At 35.8% G+C, this 27015-nt stretch overlaps 1 protein-coding gene across 2 annotated transcripts in view; it reads left to right on the forward strand.

The window, feature by feature from the left end:
* The window catches only part of ADAMTS20 (ADAM metallopeptidase with thrombospondin type 1 motif 20), a 168941-nt gene that overhangs the window by 105150 nt on the left and 36776 nt on the right, over nt 1–27015 (forward strand). For both annotated transcript variants that reach the window (XM_025883395.2, XM_073882102.1), the window contains 4 exons: nt 12510–12677; nt 21196–21369; nt 21445–21615; nt 26532–26732. In XM_025883395.2, the coding sequence (XP_025739180.1) occupies nt 12510–12677; nt 21196–21369; nt 21445–21615; nt 26532–26732 (714 nt within the window). The remainder of the gene's footprint in view (nt 1–12509; nt 12678–21195; nt 21370–21444; nt 21616–26531; nt 26733–27015) is intronic.

Raw genomic sequence — 27015 nt, forward strand, 5'->3', positions numbered from 1 at the left:
TGTTGATTCCTGGGCTTTTGGAGGACTTTCACATCTAGTAGTATGGAAGTTAATCAGGCATGGCTCCTTCCTCACTCCTGAGCATTTCTTCAGTATTAGGGACCAGGCTCAAAAACAGTAGCTCATATGGGCTACTGTCTCCATGCCAGCATTTCTTTGCTGAAATTGGCAAGATTTCAATTTTAGATGAAACTGGGAGGATGCCCTTATCTATGTTGACCCACGGGATACCCCATAGTATCAGAGCAACAACAAAAATTTTGAAGAAAGAGCTCTATTACATGAAGCTTTCCTTTCTGTGTTATTTTTGTAAAACAAAATTCAACTATCTCATTCATATAAAACAGATTGCATATTTAAAAGATCTTTGTATATATTTTCTCATTTTTTTTTCTACATGGCATATACTTGTTCAGTAAACATAGATGTGGTTTCTGTTCTTAGGTTTAGAATTCTCATAATTCTTCAACATCTTTAATGTGTGGGTATATTTTGGTAGAAAGTCTAGCTTCTTTTGCCGCCACACAATTTATACATGAAAATCATCCTAATATCCAATTTTGTTATGTTAAGGTATTCCCTTTATTTAGATATGTTAGAGTAAGTCACTTAAGATTATGGTTTATATTGAGAGCTTTGGATATTTTTTTGCATTTTATGAAGTTCAATATAGTCTTCAAATTTGTCATTCGAGCTATGAGAATATTTTATAGTTTGTAAGTCAAAACATAGAGAAAACTTATGAGTAAATATCACTTATACATATGGAAATGTTTTTTTAATATATTTAATATATTTAATATATTTTTTAATATAGGAAACTTAGGAAAACTCTACAGAACTTTTTAAAAGAGAAATTAGTTGAAAAAATTTTAGCTTGTGGTTAAGATAATAAAAAGATTCTTTCTGGAAGCCTCTTTTCTCAGAAACTAAATTTTTATTCGATAATTCTTAAGAACTAAGGAATGACCTATTTTCCTTCTACCAAAGATGCCCCCATAATCCAGGTATGCAGAAATTTGCAGTTTCTTGGGATGCATGGTGCCTCAGTTGAGCGTCTGACTCTTGATTTTGACTCAGGTCATGACCTCAGTGTTGTGAGATTAAGCCCCACATCAGGCTCCATGCTGAGCATGGAACCTGCTTAAGATTCTCTCTCTCTCTCCCTCTGCCCTTCTCCCCACCCCCAAGCTCGCTCGCTCTTAAAAAAAAAAAAAATTACATTTTCTCATTTGAGCAAACAATAGAATTTTTCTAAGTCAACCCATTAAATACATATCTAAAGAGTTAAATTGTGATTCTTAAAATACTTGAAAAACACTGGTGTTTCTTTTTTTTTTTTCTTTTGGTATCCCATCTTTAAAATTGGGAGAGAATTTCAATTTTCATATTCTACACAAAGCATAAATTCAATTTTCTCAACTGAAGTATACACAGTTTCCATGTCTAACGAATCTTTCTAAAATTGGAGACCATACCACAATACAATATAGCCTACTTCTTTTCAGGAAAACCATATGATTGTTCTTCATTTTGAGCTGAAACCATTATGTATGAAAGATTCACCTGTAATTCTCATTCTGCACACTGAAGTAAGACTGTATTAAATTCCTCCTCCACAGGACAAATATTTGAAGAGAGCTGTTCTTCTGTGTTCCTGGTTAAATATATCTGTTTTAACTCTTTAACTATCCCAAAATCCTTTGTTATTACTCTCAAAATGTGACATTTAGCATTTCATTTATTAGCAAAATGGTCTAGCTGTAAAGAATATTGCAATCCTTGGTGTGAATGCTGCACCCAATATATAAAATATTGCATCAAATTTGTTTTTAGTAGTCACCCAGTTTTTCTTATACTGATCTTACATCAGTATAAACCTATATGTGATACTGTCATTAATCATTTTATTTATCCTTAGCAGTAGATAATATTTTTAAGTCAGGGTGTAGAAGTTTGATTTCTATTCTATTTCTTTTCATTGTAGCCTCAATTCATTTACTTTTTAATTCTCATGCCTGACTTTTTTTTGTTAGTTTCAAGTTTTTATTTAAAATCTCATATGTGACTTTTAAATAAGTTCTCTCAACTTCATGTCACAAGTAAATCAGGAAGCATACTTTGTCTTCATAAAATAGCTAATAACTTCCTCCATGACAGGGTGGGCCTAGGGCTCTAGAACATACCTCTAGAGACAACTCTCCAGTTTGACCTTAATCTTCATTAATGAACAAAATATTATTGATTATAATTTTTGAATAGTCTTATTGATGTGACACATGTACATAGTTAAGAGATGGTACTAAAATGTTGATAAAGAAAAAGCTATCTCAGGTTGCAGTCTTTCCTACCCCAGAAATAATCTTTAAATCCTTCTGTTTTCTGGTATTTGCTTCCATATTTCAAATTAATAGGCTTTTCCTGCTGTTTCTTGTTGCATCGAAAAACATTACCTATTGGTTTCATTTAATAGAGGTTGAGATTTTGATTCTCTTATATAGGCCACTAATCCTATCTTCCAAATAAATTTCAGTTAATAGTGCTCCTATGCCAGTGTCTATACTGTTGGGCTCTGTTCCTTCCTTATACAACTCTTTAATTTTCCTGGAGTTGATAATACCTTTGTTTAAAAAATTGCTTAGTTTTTTTAAATGTCCAACCACTAGTGTTCCTTTCAAGTGCCTGAACAGGTATGTAAAATCTCCATGAACATTTTTTCTTAAATACCCAGATATTTCTTTTTTCCTAGATGCCTTGCAGACAGACACCCTCCTCCAAGATAAAATCTTCCTTCTCTGATCTGGCCTGGATGAACTTAACCTTGTTGTCCCATTCTCTCAAAAAGTGAAAGTGGTTTTACTCATCTTCAATTTTGATGACATTTTCTTGCATCAGATATTTCTTTTAAAATTTCCTCTCTCAAACACATTTACACATCTTCCTAAAAAAAGAAAAACAGGAGATAACATTTTTCCATCTTGCAAACCTGAAAAGGTCTTAATCAATCCTCGTATTTGATTAATAATTTGAATGGTTATAGAATTCTAGTTTGAGAATAATTTCCCTCAATTTTTTTCTATAATTTTTATTGAAGTATAATTAGCATATAGTGTTATATTAGTTTCCAGTGTGCAATATAATTCAATAATTCCATACATTACTCAGTGCTCATAACAATAAGTGTACTCTTAATTCTTTTTATCTATTTCACTCATCTCCCCACCCACTGCCCCTCTGGCAACCACGAAGTTTCTGTATTTGAGTGTTTTTTTGTCTGCTTTTTCTTTGTTCATAAATTCCACATATGAGTGAAATCATATGGTATTTGTCTTTCTGTCTGACTTATTGCACTTAGCATTACATCCATGTTGCTGCAAATGCAAGATCTCATTCATTTTTATAGCCAAGTAAGATTCCATTGTATATATACACAACATCTTTATCCATTCATCTATGGATAGACACTTGGGTTGCTTCCATATCTTGGCAATTGTAAATAATGCAATAAACATAGGGGTGCATACATCTAGTGTGCTATACTTCTCTGTGACTTATTTATTTTGTAATTGGAAGTTCATACCGCTTAACCCCCCTTGTCTCTTTCACCCATCTCCCACTCACTTCCCCTCTGGCGACCACCATTTTGGTTGTATATTTAAAAGTCTGGTGTGGGTTTTTTTTTCTTTGCTTTTTTCTCTTTATCTTTTTTCTTTGTTTTGTTTCTTAAATTCCACATGAGTGAAATAAAAAAAAATTTCCCTTGGAATTTTTTAGACATTATCTTCCAGCATTCTGACCTATTTATTGAGAACTCTGATGATTCTGAATTCTGATCTGTTCTATGTACCATTATCTCTCTATGCTGCTGAAGCTTTTGGTATCTTCATCCCTGTCATTCTAATATTTCATGATGAGGCAACTTTGTGTGTTTAAAATTCAGTTTGCTAGTCATTTTTTAGGCCCCCTTTCATTAAGGAGACATGTTCAGAATTTTTTTTTTAATAATTTCTATGCAATGGTTTTCTTTATTGAATTCATTCTAGTTGGATATTAGAATTCTTGGATTGATCCTTTCTCATTATATTCTCCTATCTTTGTCATTTGGTTTTACTCAGTGGGAAACTGTCAATATCTAAACCATCTCCTGAGTTATTTTAGTTATGTTTTTAATTACCAGGAGGCTTTTCTTGCATTCTGATTATTTTGGGGTCATAGTAACCTATTCTTATTTCATCATACAGTATTTGCTCTCTTACATTAATTATAGTTTTTGGAGGGGTGATTCTTGATTATCTCTTTAACCTTCATAAGGTGATGGTGTGAATGGTTTTCTGCTTTTCCTACCAAAGATTTTCTTCAAAAGTTGGTGATTTTCTGCAGCTCATTATTATTTAAAAATAAGGCACTAGAGAATTGATTGGAAACTCTACATTTGCATAGAGTTTAGTAACTGATTTTCCCTATAAGTCAATACTTGAAGGTCTGTTCTTTTGGAGACCCAGTTTCTCAGGGAAGGACCCTCTAATACCCTGTCTGCAAGCAAGAATAATATGGGCAGGGAGAGTAAATAAGGGTCAAGAGTTCGATGTGTGGAATTCCACTATTTTTCCTTCAGCGTTCCCAATGCAAAAGCTCCCCCACGCACACATTTAACTTCTGCAGAGAAGAAGCCGCTGATCTGGCTAATGAGGAGTGGAAGAGTAGCAGCACCCCTCCTTGCATCCATTGCTGAGCCTCTTGTCTCTGCAGGTGCAAGTTTGTCTTCCTTCATATTGGTCTTCTTCATTCCTTTTATCCTCTTTAGATCTTCCACAGTTATTGAAATCTATTTGATTCACTCTGACTTTGTGGGATGAAAAAAAACTGATGAAGGGGAGATGAATACATATGGTCACTCCGCCAATTTTACCTGAAACTGGTTAACTTCTTTAACCAGATGTCTATTTGCATTCCCTTCCAGTTTCTCTTCCTTATGCTGACTGTGACTATAATTTAACGTGCATCTGATGTGCTTTTCAGTATCTAGGTAAGCAGAGTTTTTTCCGGGAAAGCAAGATAGACTCTTCCTGGAATTCCATTGGGGTGGTTACCATTGAATGAAATCTGAATGTATGAGCCTTGAACAATCCTGTGTTCCATTCAAGTGTTTCATAGAGAAATCCATGTCATTGATTGTATTTTCACCACTTTATATCTCCTCAGGATTAGGAAAGGAAGAAAAAGAAAGGGGAATGGAAGATTAATATTCATTTAGAGAATTGTGTCAAGCACTGTTTTAGGTTATTCATATGTTACCCTTTAATCTCACAACTACCCTAAGGTAGGTATTATTATTGCCACACTCTGAGGAGATAACTGAAGATCAGCAAGGTTAAGCATCTAGCCCAAGGTTGCTCAACTACTGACAATGGAGATTCAAATGTAGGTGTCCGATTCCAAATCCCATGCCCTTTTATTCTTTCCTCTGCTTCCAATAGTAAAAGCCAGGAAACCCCACCTGAAACTTGACATAAAGAATTCATTTTTAATCTAATTAAGATAATTTTGAAATTCGCTTAAATTCATTGAAATTAATCCCTAAAATATTCTTGCATCACAACTATTATTACATATGATAAATAGACATAAATATGTCCAATGGATATTGTTCTTTTAATTTCAACTCTGACTTTGTCATATCAAAGCATTCATAGATCTCATTTTTTACTTCTCATCTGAGAATTCTCTGTACATATTCCTTTTCAGACCTTTATAACCCTACTTGAAAGCAAACTTCTTGGCTTTATTTCTGTTAACTCCCACAACTAGCACAAAAACATTTGTAGAAACTTGAAATGGTAAATCCTGCTAGTCTGCTGGCACTTGATTTTAAGCATTTTGTAAATATTACCATAGTAATGCCTTAAAAGTCAATATTTTTTAAAGGTATGCTTTAGTTGTTTTTCTGATCTTTATCTTTTTATGGTCTACCCACACGGAATAGTTTTCTACTTTGTTCCACCCAGGGAGGCAGATTCTCATGATTCTGGATGTAGGCTCCCAGGGGACAAGAGTGGTGTTTTCATCACAGAATGTGCCGTATGGTCTTACAAAAGTAACGTCCCAGTTGTTGTGATTTGTATAAAGACATTAAGAAAAAGTAAACTTACAATAATGGCCCCAAAAGAATTGTTGAAATTAGTCAAGATTTATATTATTCTCATATTGACAATAACATTTTTTCCCGTTACCATATGATTGCAAAGATTTCTGTTACTCAATGAGTCAAAAACTCTGTTTCGGAACTCTTTAGATGAGTTCCACTTGCTAAACAGATTTTATAGAAGAGTCTGAAGTGTTCATTACCCCTTTATAGTACATACAAACTATACTATTAGAAAGCTAAAAGAATAAATTACACGACTTAAACTAATGAGAGTTCTTCCTATTTCTTTTGCTACAGATAGTGTTTACATTTTGAATTAGAATTACTATTTCATACAGCAAAATAAACTCTGGCCATGTTTGTAGTGATTGTTCATTAAATCTTATTACTGAAGAAAACTAACCCAATGACTGAGTATTTTAGTTATCTTTCACTGAGGTGATTTTTCATTCTGATTTTCTAATATTTTATGTGTAGAAAATAATATTATATGATAAGTGAAAATTTCTGTAGCTTACTAGCATTAATTATTGCAACTTTACTTCAGGGTTTAAATTTGAAAGTGAAAATAATCACAGATATTTTCCAAAGCCATAATTTAGAAAATATTAACAATTATCTTATAATAAATTATCTTTAAATAGTACTTCCAATTGAATTAGCCAAATTAATTACACATGAGATAATCATATTAGCTTAGAACTGTAAATTCATTGTGTACATTAAATATATACGTATGTACAATATACATATATATTTAGAAGTAACATTTTAGAACATGAAATAGAAATTAAAATGTTATAATTAGCACAATGATGTGAATGCAAAAAAAGTTTTCTGGATATGTTTGTTAATAATATATTTCTATGTCCTTTAAGTTGGGACTCAAAACATTTTTGCACATGAATCTGACTTTAAAAAATGTTAAACATCTGGGGTGCCTGGGTGGTTCAGTTGGTTAAGCGACTGCCTTCGGCTCAGGTCATGATCCTGGAGTCCCGGGATCGAGCCCCGCATCGGGCTCCCTGCTCAGCAGGGGGTCTGCTTCTCCCTCTGACCCTCTTCCCTCTCGTGCTCTCTCTCTACCATTCTCGCTCTCTCTCAATAAATAAATAAAAATCTTTATAAAAAATGTTAAACGTCTGAAGTTGCAAATTTTAAATTAGAGGCAATGCAATAGAACATGAACTATTTAGGTAGTGATTATTTTTAGGACCAAACGCTATCTTGGTTTATTAAAGCTGCGTAGTCAAGAATGTCTGTAACAGGTTAAAAAGAATTTTCAAACTCCATTTAACTTCAAAACTCTAAATATAATCTTTCAGGAAATACTATGAATAGGGTCTCTGTTGATAGATTTGGTGTCTTACTTTTTAGTGCACATATGCATTGAATTAAAGGAACAGTAGCAGTACTATTTTACAGAGTTGACATCCTGCTCTTAATATTCATATTTTGTCATTTTTTTGTTTAAACACAGGAATACCCTATTCTAGTATATTCTGGCTATTTCTTCTAACCATGTTAATGTTTTACTTCTTTAATAACTGAGGAGAGCTCAATTTAAAATAGTGTTCAACCAATGTGGGGAACACCCCTAATTACTGAGTAATTGTATAAAACTCATACCTAAGGTTTTACTGTAATTGGGCTCTTCTCTTAGATATGGAGGTGTTACTAGCTTGCTGAAGATTTCAAAAACCATGCTGTTCCTGGGGTTCAGATGCAGCCTCTTTATTTTATTCAGAGAATGTTACAGGCTTCTTAGAAGTAAAAAAAAAATAGATAAAACATACATGCATGAATGCATACATACCAGTATTTTATCCCACAAAATATCTAATTTATGATCTGTCTTGATCTGAAACTATCTTTTCCTTATTATATCATTTCATAGATAAATCTTGTTTTGTAATAGTGTTATAAAGACATTTAACATATAATCACCAAAACATTAAAAAAATTCTCTTGCAAAATAGCTATGGTGAAAATTTTCCATTAAAAAGTTTTAACTTTTTAACTTTACTACAGAAGCATGGGAGCTAAAATGGGAGCTAAATAAACTTCATTGTTCTATTTTGTTTAACAATTTAAGTGTTTAGAATCAACATCTTTCACAAACTGTCAATTCACTCTTCTGTAATATTCTTAACAAACAAAATTATAATCCACACCTCAAATATCAAAAGTAATCTTATTCTGGAATTATGTGCAACTTTAAAAACAAAAATAGACTTGTTCCAGAGTTAATCATATTAGAATGTTTAATTCCAAAACTCCAACTTGGAATTGAAAGTGCCATCCAACCTGCACAATTCTGGAGATTCTACTGCATTTTTAGGGCTTGCAAATTCTACATTTGTTTCAAATATTTTCTTTTCCTTACAGACACATCTGTCTTTACCTAATTTACAGGAATAGTTCAGGTTACTTGTATTTAATGTTACTACTTTTTTTTTTAACATTTTCTTTTCTTTTTTTTTAAAGATTTTATTTATTTATTTGACAGAGAGAGAGAGAACGAGAGAGGGAACACAAGCAGGGGGAGTGGGAGAGGGAGAAGCAGGCTTCCTGCGGAGCAGGGAGCCCAATTAGATTCAGGCTCCATCCCAGGACCCCGGGATCATGACCTGAGCTGAAGGCAGACGCTTAACGACTGAGCCACCCAGGCGCCCCATAATGTTGCTACTGCTGAAGTAGATTGTATCCTATAGCTACCATTCCATGGTACTCATGAAAATATATCTCAGAATTTAAGACTATGTCAACTAAGGACAATAGGGGTTATTTTTAAGAGCTCTTTTGACAAGAATCCTGGAAAATATACAGTGTTAATAAAATCTCAAGGGAGTAGGATGGTATCAGGAATATAAAATAGAGAAAACAAAAAAACAAAACAAAACAAAACAAATTGCTGGGGTGCCAGAGAAAAGAATTGTCATGTTTGAATATCCCATCAAGTGAGCTCTTTTGTGGTATCTTTACAACTCCGAATGTATTGTGGTTTGAGAGAAAGATGGTAGCATTTCACTAGTTACTTACTTTATGACTACCTCATTCCAACTAAAACATTATTCTTTGTAAAACATGTTCTCTTTCACTTAAATCCTCACACGGAATTCATCAGACATGATAAAATTATGTATTTACTCCTCTTCAAAACTTGAGGAAATAAAGCTCTACTTTAAAAGTGTGACCAAGCATAATTTATTTTGCAATTCTTTTATTTTGTACTTTTTGTCTATCTTTCCTAGGGAAACTTTGTGTTTATAAACCAATAAATATATTTCAAGGAATTGAAAATGTTTTAATAAATTACTTTAGAGTTTAACAAAAACAAATAAGAATTGCTTACGCCAAGGATCAACATCAATTAATCAGCCAATATTTATTATACCTGCCATTTTGTGGGTGATGTGGGTAACCTCTAAAAGGTCCTTGACCTCCAGAAGTCTGGGTAGATAAAGTACGTGACAAAAGTAGAAAATGATGAAGTGCTAAAAAACAGAGTGAGACTCAGAATTCAGAGAAGTGAAAGATTGATATGTATTTACCCTAGACATGGGACTGACTTAGAACTTAAAGGATAAGTCACATTTAGAAAGCACCAGGGGAAGTGACTAGTTGAGGTAAAAGGAAGTAACATGAATTGGGCACTCTTGTTGAGTGAATATAATATGCCCAAGTAGAGCAACTCTACATGTTGAAAAGTAACAGACTATAAGGTCAGAAAGGTATGTTGACTGAAATTTAGTGGATCAAGAAAACAAAGAAGAATATAAGTTTTGATTTACTATGAAAGATAATAGCCATTGTCAGTTTTTGAGCAAAAAAATGTTTAAAATTATGTTTAATAATAGTCTTGGTTAAAGATTAGAATAATGAAGAAGAGAAAGATGATCTTGAGTTAGAGTAGGAGACACTCTTCAGTCTTGTGAAGAATAATCTTTGATAGTGTACTACAGTGTGTGAGTTTACATTCCATTCTTAGATATTGCTCATTGACGAAATACATTGCTCAATTCTAAAGGAGAATCTTCAGTATTCCCTCTTATAGTACATAGTTTTGTAAATGAATTGATCATTCTTATCAGAAATATCAATAATGTACTGCATACTTACTGTGTGATTCTTGGATTCTTGGCACTATTAGAACTCTGAGAATTTTACAAAACCAGACATGTGGGCAATGTCCAGATAAGGATATTAAACAAATATATGGCCATCCATCTTTTCCATCAGCAAGCCTACTTCTTCAAAACTGAGTTTAAATACCACCTTCTCCTTGAGTACTTACCAAACATCCCAGAAAGGAATGGCTACTTTTCAGAATTCCTTAAATCCATAATTTTTATTGTATTGTTTTAATGTGTTTTTTCCTGGTCTTTATTGGGTTTAATATTATCTAAGATCTATTTTGGTATTATTCATCTAATCGATGATATGTGTCATTTAGATTCTAAGCACTTTCAAACAATGAATCATGGTACACTACATCAAAAACTAACGATGTAATGTATGGTGATTAACATAACAATAACAAATTTAAGGAAAAAATAAAATAAAATAGATTCTGAGCACTTTAAGAATAAATCAAGGGCAAAAGCAAGAGATGTTTAATGAATCTGTGTCTGCAACTCTTGGTATATGGTAGAAACTCAATATTCACAGAATGAATAAGATACTATATTTTTACATCTTCCATAGAACAACTTGTTGTTCTTAAATATTCACAGTAATGCTTACTTTTTAAAAGAGGCTAACAGGAAGAGTAATGAACGTTCTTCTGTTCTAAAGATCCCAAAGGTTAGAAAAAACAATATATACCTAAGGAGAAAAACATTTTTTCCATGTGTGAACATGTACATATACTTCTTGATGATATATGCTTGATACTCAATAATATGTGATATTTTTGGGGTAAATCATCCCATACTCTTTGAAAAATAGTGAAGACAAAACTGAGAAGAACCCAAGTCAGGAAGAGTAGAGCATATAAGTAGATCCAAAAGAGAAAGTCAATAGGAAGAATGCATGCTTAATACAGGTTATGAACATCCCTTAGAGATTTTCACAGAATTAAGTATGTTCTAAGTGACATGTAAGGCTGTGTTAAAGAGAACATTTTGGATATGGTAATAAGTCTTAAAAATCAAGGCACTATATTAAATTAATTGCCTACAAAAATGAGATATAGTATTGCAGATAATATAAAAAGATAAATTATACCCTCACTATTTTTTATTTAAAATGTTTTAAGCATCTAATATCTGTATTAGATAGTCTGTCTTTGAACTGATAGATAAAATGTATAATATATTATCTAATGTTCTCTGAACTCAGTATATGTTTCTAAATGAAACCATATGTGAACAGCTGTCTCAGAGGTATGAGAGGAGTTGTCTGGAATCCATGTCTTTACTTAACTTTTCCCTGGTACATATATCACGCTGAAAATTGCCAACATCCTGAGACTATGTAAAGGACAGTAGTAGAAGAGGAAGCTAATATTTACTGAGGATGCACCACGTGTAATAGGATTGGATTAGATCTTTCGTATTCTTGATCTCATCTGCATAATAAAGCTGTAATATTGTGGTTATTATCTCCATTTTATAAATGAGGAAATGGAGTCTTGGACAGGTGATGAAATGTGTCTGGGGTCACGCAAGGAGTAAGAGGCAAACCTGGTATTCAATACCGGAGCCCAAGCTCTTCTCACTACATTGTCCTGGCCTCATTCTTTAAATGGCAACTTGCTGAAAAATGAAGTCAAATTATTATTTCACTTACATCTTTACAGAGATTTTAGTTATTTTTTTAACTGAATATATTGGAAAGTTAATGGTACAGAGAGATATTTTCTGAGATTGATGCAAAAAACAAAGTTGAACTGAATTTCAGCACTTAAAAAAATGACTTTTCTCTTTTCTCCATCCCTGCATTGAAAAATCATTGCACTTTTTTAACATCCAAAGTATACTTTGCAGTGTGGGAAACATGGGGTTACAAATAGAATAGGTGGTGACCATACAAAATTAAAATTTAATCATCATGTATGATAACAAGAGTTAGCTTCAGATAGTCTTTACCCTTAAAAGATCTAAAACATTTACATCCCAGAAGAATGCTTGGTATACTGTAGACAATCAGTACTTTTTATGGAATTAATGAATACCTTATGGTATCAATATCCATTGATGGTCCAGGGCAGATGGACAGATTATAAATTCTTTCTAATTAAAAATATCAAAGTATATCTTAATGAAAACATCAAAGCAATGATGTTTTGATTCTTCATTTTATACATTTTGAAGATAAATTAGTCAAGATAAAATTAAATGTATTCATGTTTATTTTCTAGTGCTCAGCTTCTTGTGGTAAAGGTTTAAAGTACCGTGAGGTGCTTTGCATTGACCAATTCCAAGGGAAATTAGAAGAAAAATATTGTAGTCATCTACAGAAACCTCGAACTCACAAAGCTTGTAGATCGGTCAGATGCCCTTCATGGAAAGCCAACAGATGGAAGGAGGTATGTGATGTATTTTATAATTATAAATGTATTTTTGCTTTTAAAAAGAAAATCTCAAGTCTATTTTGATAATCTTGAAGTTTTTACTCCACTAAAATGTGTTTTATTCTTTATACATTTATTTGCACTATGCTCTGAATTAATGTACAGTGTTAACACTTTTGCTAAGTCTATAGTTAAATAACAAATTAGTCAGTTGATTTTTTTTGTGACTGTAAACTTTACAAGAAATTCTGTTACTGAATACCAGGGGCGGGGGGCTACTGATAATCACCTTATTATTCCAGGTAGTCTACTCCAGGAAACTAACTGCAGATTACAGGAGGGAGGGGGTGAGGGGATGGGGTGACCGGGTGATGGGTATTAAGGGTGGCACATGTTAGGATGAGCACTGGGTGTTCTACGCAACTAATAAATCACTGAACATTGCAATAAACAAAAAAAAAAAAAAAAGAGAGAGAGAGAGAGAGAGAGAGAGAAAAGAAAAAAAAGGAAAGTATAGATGATGATATATTTAGTGACTGCCTTGTTTCCACACCAAAGTCTTGGATTTGAGCTAAGCTTACATTTTGGAGAAAGGACTGGTATGTTCTAAACAGGATGATAATTGGAGTTGTTTAAAAGTTAGGGACATGTCAGAACTAGGGAGCCTGGGCTAGCCTAAGGCTAGAGTGGACACACTTGGAAAGACTTAGCCAAAATGAAGCTGATATATACATGAGATCCAGACTGAGAACTCAGTTAATAAAAGAAGGGTGACTGATAGCTGCCCTGGCATACTCAGGGAAGTAAGCCCAAAATCTAAATTGGGGGTGGCATGCGTTTGATTGTGGTTGTCAAACAAAGACCAGCTTGGGAAGTAGTGAAGAGGTAAAAGCCATGAATGAAGTTGGAAATTTTCACTAGAATAATTTCTGGGGGCCCGATCTCAATGGGGATAGGCTTTCAGCACAGCTGTCTGGCTGCTCTCAGCAGAACCTCAGGGGGCTTAGCCATTTCTTAAAGGTCATAGTCCTGAGAAGGGAAGAAAAACCTCTTTTCAGCTGATGCAGCTTCCTTGCTCCTGTGTGGTGTTGGAATGATGTCTATTAAAGATAGGAGTTCAGAGAGGAGCTAGAAGAAGTGGGGTTCCTCTGGGTTCCTAAGTCATCACAGTTTACTCTGTGAGGTTAGAGCCTCACTACAGGGCACCAGCTTTTGCGGGGTGCTGTGTCAGCCCGTCATTTTTACTGAAAAAAAGCTCCCAAATTGAGCATCTCAGGTTTCTTTGTAGAAGAGATAGCCTCTGTCAAGTGCTCACAGGCTGAGAATAATGCTTAATACTTGAGTGAAAACTGGGAGCAAACATGTTTGTTTCTCATCCCACACACAAAAAAACCCATATATTTTAAGCATTTGCTTCGACATTGAATTTTGGTAAAGTAATAAAATTATTTTTCATGCTTTAACAAAGGCTATGATTTAAAAGATTTCCCATTAACCTGTTTTATTTTATAAATGCCACTACTACCTACTAAGCTGTTTAAGAAAGAAACACTGGATCATTCTGTCTCTTTCTCCCTTGACCTTGTAGTCAGTCACTCAACAGGTTCTTCCAATTCTCCTTCAAAGTAACTCTTGAATCTCCTTGCGAACACTCCAGTCTAATTCATCACCTGTTCCCAAGTGTGCAATGGCCTCCCTGTATGTATTTTTGCCATTATTTACTTGCATATAGTGTGAGCTCTAGAATAACTCAAATATCCTTGTATTTCTTCCTGTCTTCTGTGATTGGCCATCATCTTTACATGGTCAGTCTACAACCTAACCCATACTTACTTCTTCAGCATTGTCTCAGGCCACTGAATCTCAGGGACAAAGGATAACTTGTTCACAAAGCACTTAACTTAGTATCTAGCCGAATACTTCTTATCTTGAATATTGTGATTTAGTTGCAAAAAACACTTTCCAACTCTTAATTTATATATTTGTCATATTGTGGCGTTTTGCTTAAGGTTGGGGTTTACCTTATTTTATCTGGACCAGGATGTGCCAGAATTATGGCAAAGTGGCTTTCTCCCAAAGGGTGAAACACTGTAAAGTCACTGAACCCAGCATGTGGCAGGGGCTTCCTAATTCTGACATCAGCCGGGAACTATGGGGCGGTGGGGGGTGGGGGAGATGGGTGTGGAAGTGGGAGAGGCTTTTTGCTTCTTGGCCACCAGCATGCCTGTTGATTCCTCAGAATTCCCTTGCCGCTCTGCAGCTGCTCCAGCTGCTGTGGTCGGTATTCACGGGGGACACTTTCTGACCCTTGACCTCCAGCCCCACAACAGCAAATCAATCATTGGTGCTAACAAATTGGCCTTGGCTTACCACCAAGTATGAAATTATATAAGACTCACTTACATGAACATGTTTATGGGGTTTCTAAGATACAGATATGAATATTCAAAGACTATTAAAAAAAACACAGATGCTTTTGTACAGAGTCTGCTTTCTTCTCTTTGAATTGGTTTTCCTTGTCGTAGAAATTGGCTTCATACACCCACACAGTCCTCAAATCTCTGCCAGAAACAAATGACCATTTGTGAAGTCGTTGTCTTTTGATTTATTCTATAAAAAGTACCCACATGAAGTTAACAATTGCAGGCTGTCCCTGCACTACATATAATAATATATTCAACAGAAGTGTAATTTCAGAGGTAGTTACAAGATAATCACTGGTTGCTACTTTGTTCTGACTGTATAAATTGTAACATTGCTTTAGTAGAATCACTCACTATAAAACAATTTCATTTTATTACTATTTTACATTCTACCTCAAATGGGAAGACTCATTTAGCAAATTGTGACTGCAGAGGTGCTCAAATGAGTTTTGAAGTAACACTCTTCATTTGGTATTTGATACTGTTTTTCAATGAAAGGATTTAGTAATGCAGTTTAGTGACTGGTGCTAAAGAGAAACAAACATTGGTATAGAGGGCCATTTGTCCTCTGCTTCCAGATGTATACCTTCAGAGAATAATTTAAAAGAAAAAATAACTCCCTCCACTTTCTGAAACCAGAAAGGCGTTTTTGTTTTGTTTTGTTTTTAAACTTAATTTTACCTATTTGGGAATACTAGCTTCGTTTGTATATTCAAGTTTTTAAGGCTAGCATGGTGCTAGAGTCCTCATTGTCTCATGCTCTACCTACTTAGTTCTACCATCCAAATGTAGTTTTCATACTCAGGGAAAAAAAAAAAAGTCCAAAATTCTTGCCTCCCCTTGATCATGACAAATCTGCTGGACAACTTAGGAAGATGACCTCAAGAATCTCACTCAACCCTGTTGAATCTAGAGTCACCTGATATTAACCACTTGCCTGGTTCCCCTTCTGTGAGACCCATCATTTTCTTTCTACTAGTTTAAGATCAGAGCTGGAACCAAAGTGATAGAAGTTCCCAAATCTCACCAACCTATTAGCTAGTGCCCCCTTCTCCCAACGCCCCTGAAAAAAGAAAATTTTTGAAACTATATGCTAAATGTTAGCATTTTAGGTGATTTTGTACTTCTATAATTCCATATTTTCTATATTTTCAAAAGACATAAATCTGTATTTACATATTTTCAGAAATTTCTGATGTATACACATATATCTCTTAGAACCTAAAAAGATAGTAAATCTTAATTGAGTCCCCATAGCCACTGGCCAAGAACCCAGAGCCTCTTCTCTCTTCCCAAGCTATGTTCCTACCATTGACGATAGGCTGGAGCCCCAAGATGGGGAAGATGTCCTTTTTGGCTCTGGGGCTGAGCAAACTATGCATCTCACTGTCTTCTGGCTGGTGCAGCCACTCTGTTCTAACCTTTCTGTGTGCCTGTTCTCTCTCTCCCTTTCTTTTCTTTCCTGATACTTAAGATGGCCTTTCTTTGAGTGGGCTGAGATGACTCACTCTCTGGTTTAAGGCATGTATCTAGAAATTTTCAAGGCAGAAATAACTTTATCTCTGCAAGAAAAGGGAAGAAATGGGAATAGGAAGGGAGCAACAAGGGACAGTCACTTCCTGACATTGCTTGGAGAGGAGAAAACAGCTAAAGATGCTACATAGCTTGTACAGGTCACAGACCAAAAGTGTGTGTGTGCGCGCGTGCGTGTGTGCGTGTGTGTGCGTGTGTGTGTGTGGTGGGGAAGCACTTGAACACAGGTCTATTTGAGCTTTCCTTACTATAGTTGCTGTCATAATCATTTCATTATTATCATTATACATCAGCTCATCCTTATATTTCCTTAGCAACATACTGTCACTCTTACGAGGGCACCTAAAGTCAACAATTGTAGATTGCCATTGCATCACACATAGTAATGCATTCGATAGAGATGTAAATTCTATGTTTTACTGAATTCATTGCAAGCTGTTTATATTTTTAAAACGTATGTTGCATAAATATAAGATATATATGGATTTTGCAGCTTATGGAATATAACGGTTTAGTTGATCATATATTAAATATGATGTAGTTGCTGAAATTACTAGCAACATATTAAGCTACATTTATGATGGATAGCATTCAAATCTTTGGCACAGATCCTGCTTACATTTTTGGAGCAGTGTCTATTCCAGAGGACCCACACTTTAAGAAAAGCAATGACAAATATACCAAATCCCCAGACAAGTACAATCAAAAGGTTACAAGTATTTTGTCGGTTCCATTGTGTTCTATTGCAAGTTGGAAAAGCCCTGATGATTATTGGCTTAAACTCAAAGACATTTCCTCTTTACCTAACAAAACTAGATCACTGGTTTTGGGTTTGATTTGGCCACTTTATAATGGCAGAGTGCTGGACTGGCATTTCTGCGATTTTATTGGTCAACTCCTATTGGTCAGAAAATAGCTCTCACTCTTTTAAAGCCTTCATACCTACCTTCATACTTTCTCCCATGAAAGTGAATATGGATTTGTTCTGTGTTGGGAAGGAAGGCAGATTCCGGAACATGGTAAACATTTAAAGAAGACTATTCCAGCACAGAATAGCTGAGTCTTCGCTAACCTTAGAGTCAACCGAAAATGGAATGATTGCTTTCAGGATGTAGTGAATGTACCCGGGTTGAGGGTAGGAAAGTATGGGTAGGTTTGATGGCCCTTCGTTTACTAGTGCTGTAAAAGGAATTTCAAAATTGAAGAGAAATTGAAGTTACATATTCCTAGAGTCTCTCCTAACTCCAAATGCTCTACTATTGCTAATATTACTGCCTCACTATTGATTCACTTGAAATAAGGCACAGTTACAAATAACTATGAGGAAATCAAGACCTAGATCTTAATAAGAAATAAGAAATAATGCACCCAGAGAGAACATTGCATATTTGCATTTTAAATGATTTATGAAATAGCAATTTGATGAACCTATTTTGACAATGCACATTCTAACATTTCTTTAAGCCTGCTCACCAGTAGCTAAAATGTCTATAGTACCTGTGTGTTGGCTAGAATTCACCTTCTCCAATTCCACTGTCCAGTCTTTCAAGTGCCAGTCTGTGCAGTGTTCTAGTATATTACATGTAAATAGGATATTTGGCTGATTTTTCCCGTCTGAATTAAATTATGCAGTGTTGGTGAGTTAGTGTATTCAATCATTTATTTGTGTTGTAATTATAGTCTCACATTGCCTTCACATTAGATATCTGGATTTTTATAAAAGATAATATGGAACATGCTTATAAGTATGTAGTTCTGTGAAGCTGTTAAATAAGGGTGCATATTTTAGAGTTAGAGGTGTACCTTGAGAATTCATGCTAGTAAGTCACTCGACTAAAGAGTGAGTAATCATATGTTCACAGCATCCACCACTGTAGGGGGACCTGGCTGGGCAAAGGTTCTGCTTTGGAAATATTGAATTTGAGGTACCTTTGACATATCTATGGAGAAAACACATGAAATTTCTGTAAATACATAGAACATTCTTGTAAACACATGCAAATGTAAATGTCAAAGTCAGAATTAGGATCAAGACTGGAGAAAACAGATTTAGAAAATTGGTGCATAGAAGAAACTGCTCAGAGTGCTCACAGGGTATAAAGAGAAGCAGGTTATAAACAGAATCCCAGGATATGCTAACATTTAAGGCTTAGCTGAGAAAATGGTCAGTTAAGGACTCTGAGAAGGAGCAATGTAAGAAGAGTAGAGTACCCAGAACCTGAGGAGATTTCAATCACAGAAGCCAGAATGGCTCCACATAAAGTGGTCAATGCTGCTGAATGTGTCCATGAAATTAAGAAAAGATTTGAAACGTTTTTGTTGGACCTGGCAGTTATGGTTATTGATGACATTGGGTTAAGAATTATTTCATTTAAGCCATATATTCTCTTTTCTGTTCAAATCTAAAATTGCATCAGTTTACTTTTTTGTACTCTTTTAAAAAAACTGAAAAACAAAAAGTTACTTGTTTTCTTCCAAGCAGTAGACCATTTTTTTTCCTTTTATGGAAGAGATCCACAATAGTAGTTACCCATGGTCACAGTAGATTTTTATAAACATGTGCTATGACCAAAAACTATGGGGATTTTTGAATTTTACAAAATTATATTTGTCTGCTAGAACTTCTTGCTAAGCTGTGTTTTGTGAATTATGTTTTTCCAGGAAAATTTTTTTTTCAGGTTTAGAGGCAGGAAGTTTTCCAAATGTAGCTTATATTTCTGAAATTATCCCTGGAAAATGTTTGCAGGAGCCTTATTTTATAGGCTAAACATTTTCACAAGAGGTTCAGATAAGCTAAACTACCTCCAGACATTTTAGTCTACTTAACATTGTGCCCTGCATAAAACACATACTAAGTTATTTTTGTCTCCATACAATGGAGCTCTTTTTTGTGAAAACACTCAGTGGGGACAAAATTCAACTGCCTAAGCATAAAATGAAGGTAAGTGTAAGCTATGTAGATAATACTGTTCTTCATAGGTTAAAAAATATATATATAAATTCTCTTTCAAGTCAGTGATTACTGCTTATACCCATTGCTTATACCCACTGCTTATACTGCTTGTAATTCTAAATTTTCAAGTGCATTTAGAGTAAAATGCTACAACAGTTTGCATGAGGAATTCAAGTCTACAAGGTGAACCAAGATCTTAGTTATTGCGGGATCTAAATATTTTTTCATTCATGGTAAATCCATATTCTGTCGATATACATTTATTGTTGTGGAAAAAGAAATTCGTCGCTCTGAGACTCCTGCAGAAATATAGAAGTTGGTGAAGGACCTGATTTTTTTTTTAAAGACTTATTCATTTATTTTCAAGAGAGACAGAGAGGGGAAGAACAAATGAGGGGGGGCAGAGAGAAGAGACTCTTCAAGCAGACTCGCCGCTCAGTGCAGAGCTGACTTGGGGCTCCATCTCACCACCCTGAGATAATGACTGGAGTGGGAGTCAAGAGTCAGATGCTTAACTGACTGAACCACCCAGGTGCCCCAAAGGACCTGATTTTTTACCCTCACAGTATCACGGGGAAAAATGACGAGACCACAGATATTCCTCAGTAGGAGGAATCCAATCCCTTCTGGAATCACAAGGGGTATAGAAAACCAAACTTGCAAATTAAATAAATAGCCCTGGGTGTTCTCCACACTTTATTAATGTTAGCACCACAGCTTTTGGTTGTAGCCAAGCTCTGTTGTAATATGACCTGGCATTCTAGAGCTGCAAAGGCCCTGAGAGTTTACCAACTCCTTCCCCATCCCCCTCAGCACAATGACCGCTGGGTGTCTGGAATCAGAAAGAACTCAGCTTCATCTTGCTAACCAGAAGCAGGAGCTCAGGCAAGCGACTTACCATCTCTGAGCCTCAGGTCCTCAGCACTGCTTGTCAGAGGCAGAGCGGTTATCAGGAATAAATGTATGGAAGTATTCTATGAACTTTGAGAAATAATACAGAATCTTCTTTGTGCACATAAGAAAAATGAGACCTGGAGAGGCTAAGACAAGATGGTCTAAGTTTACAGTTTATACAACCAGCTTCCCCAAGCACTGTCCATTGACAGATAATCATGAATCAACAGATTAGCAAATATTCGGATCCCCAAACTGTAGTAGGTGCTGCAAGTATAAAGATGAGTATAACACAATCTTGGAAATTATTGTTCCTTCGAGGGAGATTATGCATATAGCCTAAGGATTTAAATGATGTTTTAAAGCAATGTAGCAGAATACTTTCATTGTGCAGCAAGTTGGAAAGATATTAAGAACATTTCAGTCAGAATGGAGAGTTATCGGTTGGGATGGAGGGACTGAGACAACTTGTCATATAACTTGTCATAGTTTCCATAAGGGTTAAGTAGGTATTGCAAAATAAAAAAAAAATATTTGCACATCTGTATAGAGGCTTCACACTAGACAGTCTTAAAAATTCGAATTGCATAATATTTTCTATCTAGTACCTGATGTAATGTTAGGTTATGTTTAAAAGAAACAAGAAAATAGGCCATGGCACTATTTTGCCATCTTTACGTAATTTGATATTTGTTAGCTAATTGTTCAAACCCTTTGGGCTTCTCTGTAGTGCTCTGTGACCTGCGGCGTGGGAGTTCAGCAAAGGGATGTGTACTGTAGACTCAGAGGCGTTGGTCGGGTGGCTGACGAAGTGTGTGATCCATCCACCCGGCCTTATTTTCAGCAGCAATGTTGGCGTCAGGACTGCAAACAGTACCAGTGGGTAGCAGGAGAGTGGCTGAACGTGAGTACTGACAAGCAAACTTTCAAAGACACTGCCTGAAAGAATGTGTTACTCATTTTGTCGTTGCACTTCTAGTGTTCAACATCATGTGCCAAAACAGAGACACATCGGCAAGTGAAGTGCACCGATGCACAAAATGTCCAAGTGAACGAGAGTTTCTGTGATCCTTCAACCAGACCTCTTTCAATCAAAAAGTGCAGGAACCCTTCCTGCAGGTATATTGTGCTAACAGGAGACTCATCACAGGTAAGGCAGAGAAAGTTAAGACATTTTGCTCCTGGAAAAAAAAAAACTGAGTCTCAAATTTGATGCAGTTGAAACTGGGTCTAAATTTACACCCGGGGGTTGGCCGGGGGTGCGGGGGGTGGGGCGGGGGATGCCTGGCTGGCTTAGTCGGTTAAGCGTCTGCCTTCAACTCAGTTCATGATCCCGGGAACCTGGGATCAGCCCCACATGGAGGTCCCTGCTTAGCGGGGAGTCTGCTTCTCCCTCTGCCCCTCCCCACTGCTCACATGTGCTCTCTCTCTCTCTCAAATAAATAAGTAAAATCTTAAAAAAATAAATTTGAATACAGGGGCAGATAATGGTATGTATATCAATCTAGGGAATGGAACCACTGACAGTTGGATGGTGCAGAGAGAGTAATAGCAACATGTATGTTAAACTCTAGTTCAGTTCTGTTCTAGTTCAGTTCTGAAGTGTTAGTTGGGACCAACTGTGAAATCAACTACCAGGAACAGTTTGGCAAATTGGCCCTGAGGAGTTGCCTGCTTTTTAAAAACAGCTTTTTTGACATATAATTTACAAACAGTAAACCACACATATTCAAAATGTATAACTTGCTAAGTTTTGATGGGTGTGTACACCCATAAAACCATTTCTATATTCAAAATAAAGAGCATTTCCATCACCCCCAAAAGTTTCCTTGTGCTACTTTATACTTCCTTCCCCTCTCCCCTCTCCCTCCCAACTATAGGTAACCTAATCTGTTTTTTTATGTTAGGGATCCCTCATTACATTATTTTGTATTTTCTAGAGTTTTGCATAAATGGAATCACACAGTATGTACTATTTTTGGTCATTTTTTAAAAGATTTTAGTTATTTGAGAAAGAGAAAGAGAGCATGAGCAGGGTGAGGGGTGGAGGGATAAGCAGACTCCCTGCTGAGCAGGGCACCCAATGCAGGACTCAATCCCAGGCCTCTCAGATCATGACCTCAGCTGAAGAGAGACGCTTAACCGACTGAGCCACCCAGGCACCCCTGTCTAATTATTTTGATGACTTTACGTATTTTGAGATTGAGTCAGGTTGTAGTATGTATCAGTAGCTTATTCCTTGTGATTATTAAATAATATTCCAGTATATGGATAGCTTCCAGGGCACTAATCTTCTGTGATGTCTGATTTGCCATTAATTCCCATCTTCTCTATTTTTCTTAATCTCAGACAGTGTAATATTTATCTTTAGAAGTTTGATTTCAGCTTTTGTAGTTCTTTCATGTCTCTACTTTTTGAATATGCTACAATTAGTAATAACTTTTTAATGTCTTTCTCTGCTAATTCTAACATCTATGTATGTGCATTTACAATTGAGAGAATTTTAGTATACTCTCAAGTTTGTGCAACCATCACCGTGATCTAATGCTAGAACATTTTATCACCCCAAGAAGAAACTCCATATATATTAGTAGTAACTCCTCATTTCCTTCTTCCCCTGAGCCGCAGAAAACCACCTACCTATATTCTGCAGCTATGGATATTCCTGCTCTTGGCATCTCATATGAATTGAATCATACAATATGTGGTCTTTTGTATATGGCTTCTTTCACTTAGCATGGTATTTTTAAGGTTCATCCGTGATGTAGTATATAGCCATCATTCATTCCTTTTTAAGGATGAATAATATTCCATTTTAGGGATATGCTATATTTGTTTACTCATCAGTTGATGGATATTTGGGTTGATTCACTTTTTGACTATTCTGAATAATGTTGCTAAGAACATTTGTGTACGAGTTTTTTTATGAATGTTTTCAGTTTTCTTGGGCAAATACATAGAAGCAAAATTTCTGAGTATTATGGTAACTTTAATTTTTTGAGGAAATTCGAAACTGTTTTCCACAGTCACTGCACCATTTTGCAATCCTACCTATTTTACACTCTTGGAATAAATCTCACTTGGTCATGGTGCATAATCCTTTTTATTTGTTTCCGGAATTGCTTGCTAGTGTTTTGTTGACGATTTTTGTATCTACATTCATAAGAGATATGGGTCTGTAGTTTTCTTGTGGTATCTTTACCTGGTTTTCGTATGAGGGCTATAATGGCCTTGTATGATGAATTAGGAAGTATCCCTTACTCTTCTTTCTTTTGCAAGAGTTTTGGAAAGGTTAATGCTAATTCTTCTTCAAACATTTGATGGAATTTACCAGCAAAGATTCTGGTCCTGGGCTTTCCTCTGTGTAAAGTTTTTTGGTTATTAATTCAATCTCTTTGTTATAGTTCTGCTCTTTCTCTCTCCATCCTAGAGTGTATTGTTGCTCTTTGCTTGGTTAGTGACTTTTTTTTAACTCATGGTAAAGTTTGTATCCTTTGTCACATGTAGTCACTGAAGTTTTTGCTTGATTAATTTAATTGTGAGCTAATAATTGGATAGTGATTTCCTTACATACCTAGAACCAATCTCTAGCCTCTGCTAAGAAGCTCTGTATGTGTAGGCACATTTAACACTCAGTCAGGGAGTTTACAGCTCTTCCTTAAGCTTAATGTCCTGTCTTTGTGCATAGCTTGGATGTCAGTCAGAGATGAGAGTGTAGGCCCTTCCCAGGTGCTTCCTGGGCACGTGTGGAGTCCTGGACAGGCGCACAACCTTATGCATGTCCACATGTTTCTAGATTCCTATGAATATATTGGAGCTTTTCAAAGCTGTTACAGACATTTCATTTCCCAGATTTTCCTTTTAAGCCTTTTTGACTAGCCTACTTTTTGCTCCATCTGTTATCCCTGCTCTGGAAGCTGCAAAATTAAACAGTGGCCTTTAATTGGGTTCAACAAATGCCCCTAGGGAAACGCTTTTAGCACTGGGCAAACTCTGAGTCGAGTCAAATAAAGATAGTCTTGCAAGCAGGATTTTCTAGAAAACCATCAAACAGTTCAAATTATGACAATTCTATGGAAAAGAGACTTTGAAGGATGTTCAACCCAGTTCCACTGCTCTTGTGGCTGCCAGGCTGCTGGTTTTTGCCATGTTTGCAGGACTGTTGAACCATGAGAGATGATGGACTCTGAAAAACAAACTGAGGGTTTTAGAGGGGCGGGGGGAGGGGGGATGGGTTAGCCTGGTGATGGGTATTAAGGAGGGCACGTTCTGCATGGAGCACTGGGTGTTGTATGCAAACAATGAATCATGGAACACTACATCAAAAACTAATGATGTGATGTATGTTGATTAACATAACATAATAAAAAAAAAAGGACTATTGATTTTGAAGGCTACTATGGAGCTAGAGAGGGAAGCATGGGTATAGGGTGAGTCAAAACACCATAAAGCTCCCTCTTCATTCGGAGACAACCTTGTTTTTTTTTTTTTTTTTTTTTAAGATTTTATTTATTTATTTGACAGAGAGAGATGCAGCAAGAGAGGGAACACAAGCAGGGGGAGTGAGAGAGGGAGAAGCAGGCTTCCCACTGAGCAGGAAGCCCGATGTGAGACTCGATCCCAGGACCCTGGGATCATGCCCTCAGCGGAAGGCAGACACTTAACGACTGAGCCACCCAGGTGCCAGACAGCCTTGTTTCTTAAATAAATACCTCCTGGATTGCTGCAAACCTTTGGTTAATTTTCAATGTTCTGGGAAAGTTAATTCTGACAAATTTTGCCAGTTTCTTCATTGCTTTTATGGAGGAAAGAATTTTCAGAGGTCCTTACTTAGTTATTTTCACTCACCTTCTTGGACTGTTTTGAGAGATGGATTTTTCTCCTCATTATGGGTTATATTTTCCTGCTTCTTAGCATGCCAGCTAATTTTTTTTTTTTGCCAGCTAATTTTTTGATTGCATGTTAGACATGAACTTTATCTTTTTGGCTATAGGATATTTTTTATTCCTATGCATATATTATGAGCTTCATTCTGGAATGAAGTTATTCTTTCTGGAACAGTTTGATCCTTTCTCGCCTTGCTCTTAAGATTTGTTAGGTCAAACCAGTGCATTATTTGGTCTAAGGTTAATTATTCCCCTCTCCTGTGGCAAGACCCCTTTGAGTACTCTACCTATTATCCCATGTATATAAAGTTTTCCAGTCTGGCTGGAGGTAATTGGCACTCTATTTGGTCCCATGTGAGTACCAGATACAGTAATTTCTGTCTTTTGATTGGTTCATTCTTTGACCTCACTTGGTGTCCTCACATGTGTGTATGCACCGGTCAGAACTCTATTGTCCCTTTGTGTTTCCTTTTCTTGTTCCAAGACCTGGAAGCTCTCTCAAGGTAGCAGACTGGAGCAGTTATAGGATCACTTGTTTTATTTCCATCTCCCAGGTATCACTTTATTGCCTAGTGTCCAGTGTCTGAAAAGCCATTGTTTGATATATTTTTTCCAGATGCGTTTATTGCTTCAGGTTAGAAGACAACTTATTTCTTGTCACTCCATTATTGCTGGAAGCAAAAATCTGTTTGCCTATTTTTTGATCTTTAATTTATTTCTACATCACTTGCCTATTTTAGTCAAATGGTATTATACATCACATTATATGTTTTAAGATAAATGTATGCTAACTTATATATAGTTACTAGTAAGTTAAGGCTAATAACTATTCTTTATTTCAGGTAAGAACTCCTAATATGTTCCATTTCTCTGAAGTTGTGTCTACCAGGAGATAAAGCTTCATCCAATTAAACTATTCTTAGCAGTGTAATGGAAAACAAAACCAAAAAACATAGGCACTAAAAATAGACAGTCTAGCATGAATCTGCATCCTTTCCATTTATTGACTCAACTCTGGAAATGTTACCTAATGTCTCTGAATATTTGTTTACTCATCTGTAAATTGCGCCAATAAATGAGATTATTGTGGGGATGATATAGCCTAGTGTATAGGCAAATAGTAGGCTCTAGTTAAGTTTAAGGGCATCTCTTTCTCCCCTTATAATTGTGTATTTTTCAGTGTGCAGGTAACTGTGGATTTAGTGGCCGACAAAGGATTACATATTGCATTGCAATCTGGCCTACTGAGAAATATAAGCTTCATCAACTTTGGCCTATAGACTATCGAGAATGCCCTGTGCTGCCTTCCCCTCAGGTTTACAAATGCAATTTTAGGAGCTGTTTGCATGCGGCCACTTGGAAAGTGGGGAAATGGAGCAAGGTCAGTATACAATTATGAATCGAAAGCCTTTTGAATGAGATTCTCTGGGTGTAGAATGCCTGGTAATCTGCATGTCTAACTAGATCCCAGGGTTTTCTCCTATCCCTTCTGTCTATAAAGACCACTATCAGTTACTTGTATAAATATTTCTTTTTCTATGCTTCTTATAATCTGCTTATAAGCAGGGACCATAATTCATAACTTATTTCTGTTCCTCTGAGAGTCTTTCACGGTGGTTTGCATTTTGAGTAGATGCTTAAGAAATATTTATTGGTTAAGTAAA

This window comes from Callorhinus ursinus, unplaced genomic scaffold (assembly GCF_003265705.2).
Source record: "Callorhinus ursinus isolate GAN/ISIS: 27379988/994484 unplaced genomic scaffold, GSC_fseal_2.0 scaffold44, whole genome shotgun sequence".
Lineage (NCBI taxonomy): Eukaryota > Metazoa > Chordata > Mammalia > Carnivora > Otariidae > Callorhinus > Callorhinus ursinus.